The following is an 18,220-nucleotide window of genomic DNA, read 5'->3' as shown; positions in this document are numbered from 1 at the left end:
GTGGATGATGCCTTCGCACGGGCCGCTCTGAAAGTCGCCGACGGCTAGCACGCCGCATGAACTACGACTACGTTTTCGAACAGTCAAGCAAGCCGCCTCAGACGCAACAACAAAGAATTACAAAAGATATCGAAATAAAAAAAAAGACGTCGTTTCTTACTGACCCTCGTCCAACGAGAAGTCGCAGGGCGTCGAGGTGTCCGTAGTAAGCCGACCAAATAGTGGGCGTCATACCGTCCTCGTCCGGAGCGTTGCAGTCCTTGCGAGTCGCCTCCCGCAGAAATCGAGGTATCCGTCGCGAGCGGCGCGGTGAAACCTGTCGCGATCCATGACTCCGCAAAACGCCGCACCGACTACTTACAGCAGTCTCACCACAAAACCACGAAGAAGCTCGAAGAAGGTGATAGCCCCCCGCACATGACCGGGTGTAGCACGGCAAAGTCGTCTTCAAACATGGGAGGATCCAAGAACGAAACACTCTCCGATGCAAACGACCGGGACGAGCGCTCAAATCCAGCAGCACGCGGTTAACACCGAGCAAAACAAACACCGGATGTTGTGAGCGGTGGCGACGGACGGACGGACGAACGAACGACACACAATGCGTGCCCGGAGAACAACGTTTTCGCTCACTTTGAGGCAAGAAAGAAACAAAAAGAAAGGAACGCAAAACACGGTGGGACGGGCCCTGTCGGGGCAAAGCGACGGTTCGCGAGACTACGGTGCCGTGGCCTGGCCTCTGCAACCGCCGACTACGAACTCGCTCAACAGTTCACCACCACCGTTCCTTTCCAACTACTCCCGCACTCGTACATACAAACACACGCACGCACAACACAGGTGGTTGTTGATCCCTCCAGGTGCTCCTCTCTACGGGGAGCAAGTTCGAGCCCTCATCCTCCGCTTCCACGCTCTTCTTCACGCAAAACCGTGACGTCACATCACGTAGAAGCCAATAGGGAGGCCGGAAAGTTCGCGCATCCCAGCGGCGGAGCGTGCGCGGTCGTCTGTGCTTGTCGTTTCGGTTTTTGCTGTGTGGACTTTCGGTTCTTTCGGTTGGTGGACGTTTCCCCGGCAACGCATGGAGGCCGTGACGTATCTTATGGCTCTTCGGTATACGTAAAAGCATAGCCTTTGAGACTCGCAACAGCTAGTCGGAGAAAATCGACGCTACTATGTGTGTAGAATGAGTTTGGACAATGCGTAGTCACAGTTATTTCTCGACGCATTGTGCGATCAATCACCGTTTGCTCAGCCCTAAAAGCAAAAGAATAGCATAAATCGAATTAACCGAAACGTCGCGTTTTGTAGCGCCATCTTTGCGTCGCCATTGAAAACGCGCCACGCAGTTCGCCGTCTCGAGCGTAGAGAGCGCGCGCGGCGTATTCTGGATAAAATAGGCTTGGATGCAAGATTTCTGTAGCCACGAGTTACAAAAGTAACACAGTACTTCATCAATGTCCGTGCGACATTCTGTGGCCTCCGAGTTGGCACAATAGCCGAGCCAGGCAATTGCGGCAATATTGAATCTGGTATCACGAGTTCTGTTTTGCAAGCTCTTCGCTACAGAGGTAACTGGATAGATTTCACATATCGCAGCATGTGCAGCAAGGAGATTAGAACGAGTTAATCAGCAAACCTTCGTTAATCAGTCAAATAGTCACTGGCATTTCTCACAGACATAATGTACATTTCTTAGACCAATCTTAGTACCAAAGTACAACTTCGATACGCGTCAACGGGGTGTTTCTGTGAATTCTGTCAACCGTAAAATAAAACGCCCTCAATAAGGCCAAACAACAAGAAGAGGCAGGCAGTTGTAATAAACAGTTCTTTTTTATTGTAGTCCCCCCCCCCCCCGCTTTCTAACGTCGTTGGGGTGGCACGCTTCCCCGGAGAGATGCTTTTCTTGAAAACAGTGGCCGAGTTCTCATTGCCAAAACGAAAACTGCTCAATAAATAAGAAAATATTACACTCCTGTGGATGATACTGATGATGCAGGTTAGCCCTGAAAAGAACAAAGAAAGATGGGTTATGAAACAGTTGCAATGTACGGGGTTGACATCATGTGAGGTGAAATCGGTATTCAAGCCGGTAAAACTAGAACATTTATTAAGGCCTTAGACACCCAATCAAACGGGAAAACTGACCTTCAGCAGCGTCAACACGAGTAATGCTACAAATCATCACGTGTACGGGGTTGACATCATGTGAGGTGAAATCGGTATTCAAGCCGGTAAAACTAGAACATTTATTAAGGCCTTAGACACCGAATCAAACGGGAAAACTGACCTTCAGCAGCGTCAACACGAGTAATGCTACAAATCATCACGTGATGACGTCACCGTATGACGTCATCATGACGCCACAGATATCCAAATTTTGTGGCGGCGTCGTGGTGGCATCGGCATATGAGACGCCATTATGACTTAGAAGAACACAGTGTTGGGCGAGTTAGTAATCGATCGTGGAGGGCATTTCACGCAAAAAGCCAGGGACAAGAAAGGCATGTCGAGAAGTGTCATCATTTACTACATGAAATCCAGTGTGGTCAAGGCTCAAAGACAGGACCACGCGAGAGGTTGTTGAGGCTTTTTTCATTCTTAGGTCCGATGACGGGTGTGGCAAAGCCGTCGGTGAGCTTGCATAAAATTGAAACTGATTATCTAACCACCAGCCTTTAATCTTAACCTCGCGTCTTTGCACTACATATATATGTGTTTCCGACAAGAAAATTTCTAGTTGATAGTCTGCGCTTCTCTAGTGTTTTCGTTCATTCTTGTCCCTGGTTTTTTGCATAAAATGCCCTTCACAAGCCATTATGACGTCAAATATCGCCAACTTTTGAGACATCATGATGACGTCACCATATGACACCATTACGACGTGACAGATGGCCAAGTTTTGTATCGTCGTTGTGACGTCACACAATGAGACATCGCATGTCATCACACAACGTCGTCACTTGGTCAAAGGTGCACCGACCATGGAGGCAGTGCAAAATTATGTGAAGTGCAGAAAGACTGCAACGCATCTGATCCTGGAGGCGATGCAAATCCACAATAGGTGCAACAAACTTTCAGAGGGGGGTGGGGGAGGATTGATACATCGACCGAGAAGAAGAAGATGGCCTTTGCCTTTGAGAAGTCGTCTTAGGCAAATGCCCCGCGAGTTTTTTTCTACTTCGCAGGAGAAATGTCCGTTATATGACATTTGATCACGGTTTCAATAAACAAAATAACAATTTTACGAATTATCTATCCAACATTAGCGTTTATGAGGTCGTGAATACGAACGAGGTGTTAACCTTAGATGCGGACAAGCCTTTACATGTCATACAGGAAATATATTATTTATCCTTTCTTTTTATATTCTAAAGCTTGCCCTGTGGCGTAACACACTCAAACATCTGGGTAACGACGACGGATATAACAAATTATTGGTTATAAGGACGTAAATGAAGAACAGCCTTGTCATATATACAGTGTCACCAATATACGCTTAAACGAATTCTCGGATATAACGAAGTTATTTTCGTGTCAGATGCGACTTCGTTGTTACATGCAAGTTCTTTCCGTAAAGCCACACATACACATATTCTCAGTTTTCCTTGTCTGTCAGTTTCTGCACAATATTGACAGGCACTTTTGTTTTTCTTTTTTCGGTGACTCTGTTACACAGAAACATGGTGTAATTAATATTTGAGGGCGCACTCCCGCTTACCAGCACATTTTCTGGGCTCTTGAGGGCTTGGCCTTTCATGTGACACAAGAAAATGACAAGTGAAAATTTTCGTGCCAGTACCCCTCAAGCAACTACATTTGACAAGAGGCATCGGTTAAAGGGAAGGTAGGTAGTGAAATATTACTAACCGTATGTTTGTACAAACCGTGACGGCATTGTGAAGCTACATGATCATGGCTAATACTTGTCAGTGAGCTGCCTTTGCCGATGATGTGTTGGGTGTTCTCGACATCTTGCTCAGCTGAAAGAGAAATCAACAGCAGATCAACGTTGACCAAAGCTGCTCACTATCGATGTAACTGAAGGCAATTAGAGGTAATTAAATGTAACGGAAACTACTCAGGCACTCGGCACATGTAATGTTGACTGTCAGGGTAAGTGAAGGTAGCAAGAGGTGATACCGACGCAGTACTAATTTTGTGTTTACTGCTTCATCTCGCATGTACCGCTACAAATTTTCTTGCAGGGGTCCCTCTCATTTGGACGAGCTGAACTGTCATTTTAAATGTTTGAAGTCCGAAAGTATAACAGCGTTTTTAGAGTTGCTAAAATTTAAGATGCTCTTCTGAAATGCGAGAAATTTCGTTTAAATAAATATTAAATAAAGCCCAAGCCTGGAGCTTCCCCTATGCTTGAAACCTTAAAAATGCATCCAGCATCTCGTCCAAAAATGTCTGGGCAAGTACTATTGCCAATGTCCAAGCAAGAAACGAAGCGAGGATGACTTTGTGCCTTAAATGCAGAACCCCGCATACCTTCTTGGCAGGGCCAGCAGTTTTTGACGGCCCGGAACTGCTGACCTTGGAAGGCGCTTCCTGCCCGTTGGTCATTGTGCCAGTGTCCGAACCACTGCCATCACTGGCTGTCGAGTCATTGCGCGAACGCACCCGCCTCTTCTGCTGTCGCCCTTTCGTGCCGGCAGGTGGTGACTGCATCAACGTATCTGCGGGACGCCAACGTCGTGGGTTTGTCACTTACGCCAAGTTTATACGAACGCTGTTGGACTTCTCCTGATGTAACCGTGTTTATGCATCCATTAATATTTTTAAGTATAAGACATTGAAGTACCTCTTTTGTTCTTACTCTAATAATCAAGTTACCTCTACAATCATAGTATAATGTAATCTTCTAGTATGTTCGTCAAATGACGTGTATGCATTATGCCGTTTTATCCGGTATGTATATAGAGTTCAACCTGGATATATCAATAATGAAGGGGATCCCAAAAAAGTTCTATACTATATAGGTAATTCCATACATGAAACATATTTTACGTCAACAATATATTCAAAGGAATCTCTCAATTGTTTCTAAAGAATTCACATTCACACATTCTAAAGAATAAAGTTTTCTGACTATGTTGAAAAACACGAGCCAAATACTGCGCTGTTCGTGCAACATGCTCTCCTACGGCCGTTCAAAAGTCGAAACATACAGCTACCCACGTGTGACACCATAGCAGAACGTTTGCAATTCAATGTACTAATTGTGCAAACTAAGGTCATCAAATGTGGCTGAGCTCCTTTTTTTTGTTCAATTTTAGCTCGGAAAATGTTTTTACAGCTTCGTAGTGGTACACTCAAACCTCCATATAACGAACACGGATATAACAAATTATCGGTTACAACGAAGTAAATGAAGAATAGTCTTGTCATGTATACAGTGTTAAAAATGTACGTTTATAACGAATTTTCGGATATAATGAACTTATTTTCATGTCAGATGCGACTTTGTTATAACGAGGTTTGAGTGTAGTAGTCGTCACGCCGGTCATGTTACCAGAGGGGGGGGGGATAAATAAATAAATAAAATAAAATGACGATTACGATGATGATGTTAAATGATGATGCTCGAAATGATGATGCTGCTCAAACACATACACTCACATGCTTGCAGCTTCGCTGTTCAACGATTCTCTCAACGTGGAACTGGCTGCAACTTTTTTTCTAAATGCTGACCCACACACTGCTTTTGAGCTCTAATGCACCTAATCTACTTCCCATAGAAAGCTCTGCATTAAAATAAGCGCAAAGAACAAAGTCCCTACCTTGGGCCTCCTGACGCGAGAGGCGGAATGACTTTGAAAGAAACTGCTGCTTGGCATCCCAAAGCATCTGCTGCCTCTGCACCACATCTGGATACCTGTATGCACAAAGACACAAAAAGACCGTAATTAGTCATTGTTAGGTAATTACCAGGGAGAGAGAGAAGTTGACGACACAATGCGGATGCTACAAAAACCTCCAATCGTTCAGATAAAACACAAAACATCCTCACAGATATCTTTCTACCTGCAATGCAATAGTTCTGAGCAGTAGTCACAGAATAAGATGCATTATAGTTAAAACAATTCAATGTTGGGGCTTTAGCTGACACACCATGACATACTAATAACAAATGACGTGGTAGTGAACGACTCTAGATTCATTTTTGCCACCTGTGCTTCTATAATCTGTCCCTAAATCTAGACGGACAGTGTTTCCACACACTGGAGTGTGTCTCTCATGGCCGGGAATCGAACCTCTGGCCTTGTGTTTAGCAGCAAATTGCGTCAGCCGCTAAGCTGATGTGACTGATTCTATCAATTTAGAGCACGGAGCAAGAAATATTTAGGAGGTGAAAACTCCCGTTAAAACGGGTGTCCGCGAGTGTCCAGATAACATCACAAAAATGTAGCATGTGCTGACGGAGGCACTTCAATTGGCGGCGCCTTGCAGCACAGAGCCGCAACCACGATGCAGGAAAACAAAAAATGAAAAAAAAAAGGTGACCGATTGCGCAAGCCAACTTTGGGCAAACACGCCCGCGTTCTCTTTTTGGCAGCGTTGGCGAGCAGACGACAGCGGCGCTCCCGTAAGTGGACACGTAATTTCTTTCTTTTTTTTTCCCTTCTCTTTCTTTTTGTGTTGCGTCAGTTTCTGCGAGATTACTCAAGGAGGCCGTGACGATGGAGCAAAAAACGAGCACGGCCGAACACACCCGGCGTCCACACGGGAGCAACACACGGCAGCAATTTCCTTGTTCATCACCAGATGCCGCAAGCATGATGTGGCTCTCCAGGAGCATGACGTTATCTGGTCGCCTGAATCAGCGGAGGTGAACCTCCTGAATGTTTCTTTCTTGCTCCATGATTAAGAGCAAACTAACGCGTAAAAATGCTTTCTGCTTTGGCTCTTACTATCCACAGTTCTCGTGACATCGCTACAGTTCCGGCTTTTACACTTAGGTTAGGGCCAACGTCCATTTTAGTGACTAGATTCAAAACGATACGACACAATCTTCTCGAATAATCACAACCACGGAATGTTCCACATAAGTTTTCACCCAGGGATGGCAACATTACTGCTAAACAGCAACTAGGTTACATTAGTAATTACTTTTGTAAAATTTTTATCAATGTGATTAAATTACATTACAAATTACAGCTCGCCAAAAGTAATGACATTGCTTTGATAGTACTTCAACAAAAGTCATTCATGCACAACTCGTGCACACTATATTTACAGCACGTATTTACATTGAAATCTCAGAGATATTTTTTCAGCTTGCTAATAATAATTGTTGGGGTTTAACGTCCCAAAACCATAATTTGATTCTGAGAGATGCTGTAGTGGTGGGCTCCGGAAATTTTGACCATCTGGTGTTCTTTAATGGGCACCTAAATTTAAGTACACGGGCCTCAATGTTCAGCGTCCTGCACTTGAGGTTCAGAACTCCTCACAAGTCTTATTAGCTTACAAACCTTATTAGCTTGGATGAATTTGTTATTGCTTAGAAACTGTGCTATGTCATTCATTTTCCACTTAACTGTACCAATATTTATGTTATTCTTTTGCACAAATTTTATGTATGCCCTTGCGTTCTGTGCTGCCTCACTGCTAGAGCAATGTATGGGTGAAAAGGCCTCAGTGAGGAAGACAATGTTCTGCCTTTAGCCTTGCCATCTAAGATTCACTCTGTGTCTGACACATTTCCAAATAAATAAATAGAAAGATAAATAAATAAATAATAAATAACATAAAACTCAGATGAACTTGTCTTTATTCTCTTTTTTTCTGTTTTCTGGTCAGTTTTTTATGCCTTAAGGGAAATGGACATGCTATATATTTCAGTCGATAAGTAACTGGGAAAGTAACGAGTAATATTCTCGAAATCAGTCGCCTGAAGTAACTCATCCCATTACTGAATTACCAGCCCCCAAAAATATTTCCTTACATTACTCACTACAGCAAAGAGTTCATTTAATTACGGTAATTTCAATAGTGCCAAATTTGCCTTCATTCCGTGAGTGTTGCAGAATATTCAGAGATCCAACGCGCCACTTGCTGCGCACGGCTGTTGGCAGTTTCTGCGCCAGCGAAGTAAGAGCCTCTGTGACACACTGTGACTGAATTTTGCCCCCAAAAGATCACCAAGTGCTTTCCGGTGGCATGTTGACTGGAAAATGTCAGCCAGCACGCGGCCCAAGCACTCCATTCTAATCACACAAAGACTGTAAAGTACTCACGAACTGACATCATTTTTGTATAATTACTGCTATGAGCAAGTGCACGTGATAACAGCAATATGTCACTACGATGTGGCCACTAAAGGTAATGTTGGCTCCGAAGTAAGTGTCTCAGACAAAATTACGCCAATATTACATGAACTAAAGACGCTAGAAACGAAAGTATGTGCATTACTTAGCACCAAACTTTCACATTTGAACCCGTGAGTACTGTACAGTGGCACTTAATATGAGTTGTGACATGGCGGCCACGGTTGAAGGGGCCTCAAGTATATACTGCAACACTGGCAAGCGTGAAATTGGTTTCGAAGATACCCGCAGTTGAAACGCTGCTTGTTTCACTGATTGTTTTCTACATCGGCACCCCCTCGCAGTGTTGGCACTCTTTTGACCAAGGGCGGCATGTTGCAAATCGTATTAGGTGCGACTGTACGTGACCACACCAATGCCGGTTTCAACCGGCAGATCTAACTAAGCTTGTTTGACCTTCGAGCAAGCACTATGTTTCGGCTGGACTCACTTTGACACAAAGTCTCGGTCGTAAGACAGCATGAACTCCCAGCCGTTCGGGGTTGGCTTTGCCATCTCCTCCAGGAGGGTTTTGACGTCTATCACGGGCAGCTGGAATCGAAAACGAGATATCGTCAGGCTCTCGACGGAAACGGGGAACCCAGATGTCACAACCCAAGAGCCGATAAATATTCTTGAACACGGGTTGTCACTGCAGCCAACGTTTCGAAAACAAGTGGTCTTGTCGTCTTCAAGGGCGCAAGACAAGGCCTTAGCTGTCAAAACGTTGGCTCCAGTCACACCCCGTGTTCCAAGGACTTTTCATTATTTAAAGCTTCCATCTTCTCCCTGAGTTCTGCCTTGTTTGGAATGCTAACAGCTAATGGTAAACTTAAGCATTCTTTTTGCCTCAAGTTCCTTTATGTACCTTTTGGCTGAAATATTTCGCTGCACACAATCACTTTGGTGGAGGCAGTACCACGTTTAACAAGATGTTGTACGTGTGGTATCTCGGCGGGAATTTCAAAATATTTCTTTTTACCTTTTTAAGAAGGCTCGCTGCCAGCAGCAAGCTATCGCATGTAATTTGAGTGGGTCATTCAATTCAGTCTATGAAGAAATATCGGACGACTTACAGAACAATTATATAATTATTTACGTTGTAATTACAACTGTTGTAAAATACACTGTCATTTATTCCAACACTTCCACTCGCTTATGGTCTCAAGAACCTTGCCATCAAATTATGTAAATTTCCCGGATTTATTAACAGCCGATAATAATGCGTGTTACGAAGGGTTAATATTCAATTCAACTCTCTTCTGGCACTATTTGATTCATATTCGTTCCTAAATATCACTACTTGCACACCCCGATTAAGCAACTAGAAACGTAAGGATAAGAAAAATAACGATTAAAAAAGAGTACACTCACCCTCACGGTGTCGGCAAACTTGGTCTGCGTGACGAACCTTGACTGTGTGTAGAGGAACATCTGAAAAAATTGCCCAAGCACAGACTTGAAATCGACTGGTGAAAGCAAGCCTGAAAAGTTTTATGCTGCTCTTCGTGAAACGGCATGCATGCAGAGTACAAATAAAGTAAGCCTTCCTTTCCCCCTACAGCAATGAAAGTTTTTCACCCATTCAACAACGATCAGCAATGCAACGACAGAAGTGCACAGTGACTCACCAAAAAGTCGCGTGCTCGGCACATCGTCTCGGCCGGAACGCCAGTCTTGGGGCTGAAGTTGTCCTTTGGATAGAGGACGTCACTGGGTAACACAAAAGAGAGGTACGTATTACAACGGTACTGGTTCTGTCGGTGGAAATGTAAACAGGGCACAAGTTCAGGCAAAGACGGAGGCTCGGAGAGATGAAAAATCCTTGAACAGTAAATGTCGCTTGAGCCAACCTTATGACAAGTGGTCTTGTCTTGGCCAAGATAAGACCACATGTTGAAATGCTGGCTAAGAAAAGACCACTTACCGATACGTTGGCTAAGACGAGACCACTTGTTGAAACGTTGGCTGAGACCACTTCTCTAAACGCTGGCTATGACATGACCCCTTGTCGAAACGTTCAATAAGAAAAGGCCACTAGTTGAAATGTAGGCTAAGACAAGACCACTTGTGGAAATGTTGGCTAAGACAAGACCACTAGTCTAAACGTTGCCTATGACACGACCACTTGTCCAAATGCTGGCTAAAACAAGACCACTTGTCAAAATGTTGCCTAAGGCATGAATACTACTTGTTGAATTACTGGCTAACACATGATAACTTGTCGAACAGTTGGCTATGACAAGACCACTTGTTAAAACCTTGGCTCTAGCGAGACCCCCTGTTCAAGGATTTTTCATCTCTTCAAACAGTATTACTTGCTGCATTAAAGGTACGCTAAAGAGAGAGAGAGAGAGACAAAATTGAGCTACAGGATGAAAGAGTTTCATGAATGTGTGCAGTTTTTGTCCAGCACAAAAAAAAAGATGACGTATTAGTGGAGACATCCACAACCAAAGAGCGGGCTTCCTCAGTTTCTTTCACCCCAGGCATGGCGTTGAAGCTCTGTCATTACAGATTTCATTGCTCTCAGCGAATCAGAGGGCGCTGCATGCACAAACAGCCACTGCATGGCCACTGCTTCCATGTTTGCTGCAACCACATGACGTAGCGGCAAACCTCGCAATGAGGATCTCGCCAGGGAAGCAGGATTGCATTTCAGTGACATCAGCGAGTGTGAAAGAATCCCACGCGTTCATGTGGAACGTGTTGCTGGATACGACGGCTGGCCGTGCCAATGGAAAGCAAGGCACCGTTTTCATCCATTTATGCCACAATGCAATTTATGTACCACAGGTATATTTCATCTCGCATTTTTATTAACTGCAATGAATAGCTCTCGACGAATAGAGGCCATAATGCGTTTGTTATATCCTACAACACGAATGTCTAGCGCTGGGAAACTTGAAGGGGTCTCAACCCTGATACCTCAGTCTTTCGCTATTTTCTCACCTTGTACTGCAGCTCTGTTCACATTGAACGCACAACTGTGATCGTAACAGCATAATCTGCTAATAAAGATCTACTTCCTGTTTCTCCTTAGCGTCCCTTTCAACTGATGACATCCGGACCTGCATTACGTGGATACAAGACATGGAACTACTGAAATAATGTTTGACAGGAGTTTTACGCCCTGGTTCTGCACAGCGGGCCGGCAGACATATTTGTCACTGGCTGAGGGATGGCATAAAGTATGTTTGTTCGTCATTCAGTGAACTTTCACATCACACTGCACCATCAAGCATGCACTACCGTGAAAAGAAAAAAAAAAAGGAACATGCAGATTTAACACAGTCGGAAATGATACATTGCGAAGCTCCACTTAGCAGCAGCAATAGTGAGCAAGGCCTTGTAGCATACACCTGTTAGCTGTATGTGTTACAAGGATGATGACCATGCACGACGTGCACTCCACGCAGCAATAAATGGGTAACTGCATTTAGCTTATTCAGGCCCCCCGCATTTACACTGCTTGTGGGCTTCGAGGTTTGTGACAAGAGCGAAAAGAGAGACAAAAAAAAATTACACCATCTCCCGCTAAAGGGGACCATGAGGCGATGAGAAACCGGAGAACTTGCACGATCGCGTTCTGTTGGCGTTCGCTGGGCATGCTACCGACCTCGCGTCGTGGAACGCGAAGAGGAACACTACGCGCGTCTTACTTCCCTCTAGCCTGGCCGTTAGTTCTCACAGGGCGTGCGGAGAACGCGGTTGACAGGCGCGCGAGAGAGAGGCAGCATAGGAGAGGAGAGAGAGGGGGAGGGGACGCGCATGCGCTGGCGCTCATCGCGGCGCTGCGCAGGAGAGAATTTCGGCACGTCGAGCCTGCATTTCAGAGGAGCCAACCGAGGCAAACGCTGGACTGAATGTGTGCAGCGCTCTACCACTTGAAGGAGAGGAGACTTGAGGAGGAGAGTAGCGTATGCGCCGTGAGAGCAGAAGCGAGAATGCAGGAGAAGCGCAAGCAGGTGCTGGTAGAGAAGTGGAGAGAGTAACGCGCAGCTGTTGGAGAGAGGGAAGGAGGAGAGTCTCGCATGCATAGTTTGAGTGCGGACTACTACACCGCGTGACGTACCCCCGAGCAAGAGATACTTCGCATCTAAAAAGAAATGAAAGAATGAATGCATTAAATAATTCAGAACAGACTCTCTTTCCGCGTCCTTCGCTCTCACCTCTTGACGACCCAGCAGCCTTGCACGAGCAGTGCCACCTGCTGCAGAAACCGCACAACAGATGTTGGATCCGACTTCGGCGGCAGTGCTGACATGAGCTTTGCAAAGTTGGTAACCTTGGCTGCAACAACAAGCAAGGAAGAGTAATACAGCATTCAGCAGGTTATGAATGACAAGGATGTCAGCCTCAAAACAAAAAAATCAACGTAAAGTGCTTTCTGTAGCCGCAGTTCGTGCCGCCAAAGCAAAAAATTTTTAAAATAAAGTTTCAACAACACAAATGACAAGAATGACAATTTTGAAAAAAAAAAATTAAGTGTTTAGAAATAAAAAATAATAGTACTCTTGCAACATTAAAATTCCAATTTTCGTGCTTTGTTATACCAATATTCAAAATTCTGGATGCAGACAAACACGAATATACCAAATATAATTTTCTAATAAACTTATTTCCTGGCCAGTTGTGGCTTCGTTATAATGAGGTTTGACTATGTTATTAGTTACCTTGCCCAAGAATCCAATCACGTTTATTATGCCATCAAAAATTTCTGGATGTTTTCACCCACCAGGGAAAGTGTCAGTGGGACGAGAATTAGGAAATTACTGCCAAACATCGCTACAATGAAGTAAGTGGCATTTGATACAAAAATAAAAGTCATTATTATATCCAGAAATGTGTTAGTATAAGCGTGTATTCATAACACTATAAAAGCAATACTATTCATTTATAAGTCTACTTTTGACTGCATGATGGCACGAGAAAGACCAAACATCGGTCAGAACGCGGTGGCCTGCAGTGACTGAGCGAAATAAAAATTGTCTTCACAAGCAAAGCACTCCTTGCACAGTCAAACCTCACAAAATAGAGGCGCACTTAGTGAAAAAAGGAATTCATTATATGTAAAAATTCATTATAAAGGCATATTTATAACACTGTATCCCTGGCAAGACCATTTTACGTTTACTTCATTACAAAGGACAGTTCGTTACATCAGGATTCGTCACATGGAGGTTTGACTGGAAACGACAGCAACGACGCCGACAGAAATGACAGTGACAATGACAGCCACAACCCACCACTCATGAGAATGGCCTTGATCTGGTCTTGGATTGGCAGTTTGCCGAGCGTGTGCATGGAGAACTCCCGCGAGCCTTTGGCAGAAGTTTTCGTGTTGGTGCTGCAAAGACAATACAGGAAAAAAGAAAGAAAAAAAAATTGCAGCTAGCTCTACGCCGTGAAAACCGTTAGACAGTGACGCTATAATCGCGCGAGTGTACATGACTGAGCATTATCATCATCATCATTTCGTTTAATTTATTTATTCACTCACCCCTGTGGTCACGTGATCTGTGTGACTACTCCTACAATGACAACGATGAGCTTAGCAGTGCAACGTCTTAGCTGCTAAGCTGTCACAGCAGCTTCCGGCTGAGTGTCCAATTGGAGGGCACATACAGCCGTGGCCTCCGCAATTAGCTCTGGCAACGCATTGTGCTCAGGCCATTCCATTCGCACGGGGACAGCACAATCAGAGAAAGCAGTGTGACAGCCAGAAGAGCGTCACTGATTGGACACTGAGCTTGGGCTAAAGTCGCCATCCCGGGGAATGTTAAAGAGTTCAAAAAAGAAAAAGAAAACACACCGCATCCGGTTAGAGGAAAAACGAGACATGCGTCGTGTGTGCCCTCACAGCCTGGCAGTGATTTCTTATGAGGCTAGCATGAGCAGGGAACGCAGTGTTACAACCAGGTGAGGCGGGCAAGCATAGCAGAGCCTATTTCTATTATACTAGATGGATGCTATGGGTGAGGCTTGGGCTAAGGTCGCCACCTCGCGGTGTATTAAGGCGATTAAAATTTTACACTTCTCTTGGAAGAACACCGAATGGAACGGCCGTAGCAACGGCGCATTGCCAGAGCTACAGGAAAAGCTAATTAATTTGGCCCTCATTAATTTGGACAATCGGATAACTTGGACTTGCTTTCTAGTCGTGGCAAGCACATGCATTCTTTAATGGAATGAAACTCTCCATTAATTTGGTCATATTTGGCCGCACCCCAGTTAATTCAGACAATCTTCGGAGCACGCCGAGGAATGAAGCACCGCAAATGTGCGACACAAAAGAGCGGAAACTGTGTTGCCGACAACCGAAACAAGACAGTGCAGTCCGTATTACTATCATCATCATCAGCACGAACTGTACGGCAATAACATGACAGCCCTGAACGCTTCATTGGCTTCATGCCCATGTGCGTTTGCCGTAGTCGCTACGTGAACGAAGACGCAAATGACGAAAATTACGGCTTTTACACTGCCCTTATGCAAAATAAGTACAGAATTTACGTATTCATCAAGAAAATGAAGGTGCACTCATGAACAGACATTTGTTTATTGTTTTCTTGATACTTCTGATAATTCAGCATTTTCCAATCTCATGAAATCCGAATTAGCAAGCTTTTACTGTAATCGTGGGTGCCACGGTACAACAGACAACTGCAGAGAACAGAACGCAAAAGAAAGAATACTACGCACTCGTCAACAACGAGGTCCTTGAAGTAGTCCGGAAGAGTCTTCGGAAGCTCAGACTCGTCCCGGTCCATCTGCGGGCAGATGAGCATTGCCCGCTCCACGCCGGACATCTCAGTCTGCAATCAAACACGACAGCACACTTCGTGAAACTTGGTGAAATGCACACTTCATAAAACTTGCTGAAATGTTGTGAAATGTTGGTGAAATGCACACTTCTAGAAACATTGCTGAAATGCACATTTCATGAAACATTGGTGAAGTGCACACCTTGTGAAACCTGGTGAAATGTTAATGAAATGCACACTTCGTGAAAACTTGGTAAAACAGAAAAAATCCTTCAATACCGGGGTGTCGCTGCAGTCAATTTTTTGAGAAGTCGTCCTACCTTCTTCAAGGAAGCAACTGCCTACCTTAACCCTTTGAGATGCTTTGTACGCAGCTGTGTACACCACTTGGTTTTGCAAGTTGTGTCGTCTAGTGGCTAAGAAAGAATCAAGACACATTGAGGTGTGGGTGAATTGGACCCCCTGGACAATAAATATGTCTTAATTTAGCTGATTTTGTAGTGTACTATATGTACACTACACATGTTCACATTTTGTAAGCATGGATGCGTAGCTTAGTGGTTGACACTCGCCTCTGTAGTGTGAGGGCCAGGGCTAAAACCCAAGTGCTGGAGTGAAAACTTTTCTTTTATTTCTTCATAGCGGTGATCGTCTTATGTGACAGAAACGGACAGACAGTTTTCTTGTTGAATCGTCATGGAAATGCTTACACATTTAGTAGTCATAATAATGTTATATTATAATTGTTAGGGTTTAACGTCCCAGAACCACGATATGATTATGAGGGACGCCGTAGTGGAGGGCTCCAGAAATATGGACCACCTGTGGTTCTTTAACGTGCACCTAAATCTAAGCACACGGGCCTCAAGCATTTTTGCCTCCATCGAAAATGCGGCCACCACGGCTTGGATTCGATCCAGCAACCTTCGGGTCAGCAGTCGAGCGCCATGACTACTAGACCGGCGTGGCAGGTCCCACTTAATAGTTGACGGCTAGACAGCCAGCAAGACAAAAAATGTACTACAAAAAGAACGTCATCGTCTCAGAACAAATGCGAAGCTACACAGGTGCACCGAGCCAACAAAAAAAAGAAAGAGGCTCACCCCAAAGTTGTGAAACGTTGCTTCCACCCATGGCTCGCTTTCCTGCTTCTGGTGGATGAAACGGAATGACTTCTCGCGGGCCCGCTTGGCACGGTCCGTCTCCTGGTTCGCGAACCGCACGGTGACCGCCTTCGGCTCGTCGACCTCTTCGTCCTCTTCCATGGCTGTACGAACGACGGGACGAGAGCACAGTCACGAATCGATATTCCAGCGATGTGTGCACAGGAGTCACAGTTCCTCTAGTGGATGTTTCAGGCTCAAGTGTGCGATTCAAATCAGTTGTGTGGTATCCCGCAAGGTGACAGAAGGGTTAAAAAAGGAAAATTGACACCCACTCGCTTGTAGCACGAAGCCACAAGAAAATCCATACGAATTTCTCAGAAAGAAAGCTTCCTAGTTGCTGAAAAATTCGCCCTGATCCGGGGATCAAACCCAGGACCAACGCCTTTCTGGGGCCGTCACTCTACCAAATGAGCTAACCAGGAAGCTAGCAATAGGCAATGCGAGGGCAAATTCATGGACAACTTGAAGTACATGGACACATTTTGCAGCAACTAAGAAGCTTTCTTTCTCAGAAATCCGCACGGATTTCCAGGTGACTTTGTGCTACAAGTGAGTAGTTGTTATTTCCCTTGATGTTACCAGACAAAAGCCGTATGTTTCGTCTACAATAGACGCGACATATTTTTTGCCTTCCTCTAACCTCTCCAGTTTTAACCTCACCCCTCTGTCAGCACGCCGCCAAAAATGTCAACATATCGCCAAAAGGCCATGGCTTATGGTAACACACTGCAAAAACGGGACACAGCTGCCTGAGGGGCCTAGAAGGGGTCGGTGAAATTCGGCGCACCTGCTTCAGCTGCTTTGGCCTTCTTGTCCGACTGGTCCAGGTAAGGAAACGATGGTGTCATCTGCAGGATGGCGCTGAGAGGGGACAGATGAAGTTCTCCTGGAAAAACGATGAGAATAGATTCAGTCAGCGTGCCGCAACAAGAACAGCAATAAAAAAATTCAGGAGTCCTTCCCCTGTCGGGGAAATAGGGGCAAGCAACGCTTGGTGTGCCTGACCCACTGCTTTTCTTTCTTTTCTTTTTCTTTCGCATCGCACAATGCTCCCTCCCAACGTAACAGTTCCATTTTATTATAGGTAGCGGCTGTCCCCGGAACGCTGCTTTCGTGCTGGATTGGCATGGTGTTTTTCGTGTTCTTTCCAGCGTTTGTCAGCGTGTAGCACGGCCCAATGAAAGGGCCAGCACGCAATCATGGAAACTCAGTTTCGGAATTCAATTTTCCTTAAGTCAGAATTTTCCTGAAATGTGCAATTCCCAATAGGGTGTTTTATCAAAAAAAAATTAAGAAAAATAGTAGGTGTTTTTCTCCAATAGTCAAGGCCTTCAGCGAGTGCCCCCCCCCCCCCGAAAAAAATTTCCCGGGCCACAGGCCTGACTGCTTCCCTAATTGTTTTTTGCATTGTTGGTAGAACGCATTCATATGCTTCAGTTCAGTTCAGTTCACACTGGGCAAGCATGGGCGCTTGGCCCTATGGTCAAGGCACTTGCTTTCAGACCGGGGTTCAAACCCCAGCCCCAGCCCCAGAAAGAAAATGTATTTTGTGTTATTTATTATTTCTTTGGTGCACGCCAACTGTGTGTGAGGAGGGTATTTTTTTTTTTGGAACACCAGCTTCACAGGTCAGTCGATAGGAGCATCACTTGACAAAAAGAAAGTTCAAACCTGGCCTGAGAATTCCGACGGCATAGGTCTCGGCAGAGGTGGTTGACTTCGTCGAGGTCAGCAGCTGCTTGTCCATCACGGAGCTGTTTTCGAAGGAAGGCAACCAGAAAAAAATAAACGTATCGTAAGCACGCAATCTACGCAGCCATGGAAAGTGTTCCAAGCAACCCACATAACCTACTGAAGCGTTAGTATTATCCACTAGGCTGCAAGAACGTTAAAAAAAAGGAAGAAAAAGAAACAGGACAATGAGTTTCCAAGTACATTAGACACGGAATAGGTTATCTCACACCTT

The 18,220-nt window shown here is 44.9% G+C and overlaps 1 protein-coding gene across 5 annotated transcripts in view; it reads right to left on the bottom strand.

The window, feature by feature from the left end:
• Positions 1 to 18,220, bottom strand: part of LOC119400021 (DNA-directed RNA polymerase III subunit RPC5) — an 87,391-nt gene that overhangs the window by 63,227 nt on the left and 5,944 nt on the right. Inside the window, exons 4-16 of one of the 5 annotated variants that reach the window (XM_037666930.2) lie at positions 17,926 to 18,008; positions 17,042 to 17,140; positions 16,192 to 16,355; positions 15,027 to 15,139; positions 13,571 to 13,671; positions 12,494 to 12,614; positions 9,953 to 10,034; positions 9,696 to 9,755; positions 8,773 to 8,873; positions 5,793 to 5,887; positions 4,501 to 4,688; positions 3,874 to 3,986; positions 1,855 to 2,009 (exon numbers count right to left, since the gene is read on the bottom strand). In XM_037666930.2, coding sequence (XP_037522858.1) covers positions 3,933 to 3,986; positions 4,501 to 4,688; positions 5,793 to 5,887; positions 8,773 to 8,873; positions 9,696 to 9,755; positions 9,953 to 10,034; positions 12,494 to 12,614; positions 13,571 to 13,671; positions 15,027 to 15,139; positions 16,192 to 16,355; positions 17,042 to 17,140; positions 17,926 to 18,008 — 1,261 coding nt within the window. In that variant the 3' untranslated portion in view covers positions 1,855 to 2,009; positions 3,874 to 3,932. Of the gene's footprint in view, positions 1 to 1,854; positions 2,010 to 3,873; positions 3,987 to 4,500; positions 4,689 to 5,792; positions 5,888 to 8,772; positions 8,874 to 9,695; positions 9,756 to 9,952; positions 10,035 to 12,493; positions 12,615 to 13,570; positions 13,672 to 15,026; positions 15,140 to 16,191; positions 16,356 to 17,041; positions 17,141 to 17,925; positions 18,009 to 18,220 lie in introns of those variants that run through there. The other 4 variants (XM_049417939.1, XM_049417940.1, XM_049417941.1 and 1 more) reach the window with 4 other exon arrangements.

This window comes from Rhipicephalus sanguineus, chromosome 7, assembly GCF_013339695.2.
Source record: "Rhipicephalus sanguineus isolate Rsan-2018 chromosome 7, BIME_Rsan_1.4, whole genome shotgun sequence".
Lineage (NCBI taxonomy): Eukaryota > Metazoa > Arthropoda > Arachnida > Ixodida > Ixodidae > Rhipicephalus > Rhipicephalus sanguineus.
The sequence above is the reverse complement of the archived record's forward strand: the minus strand, read 5'-3'. Positions and strand labels throughout refer to the sequence as shown.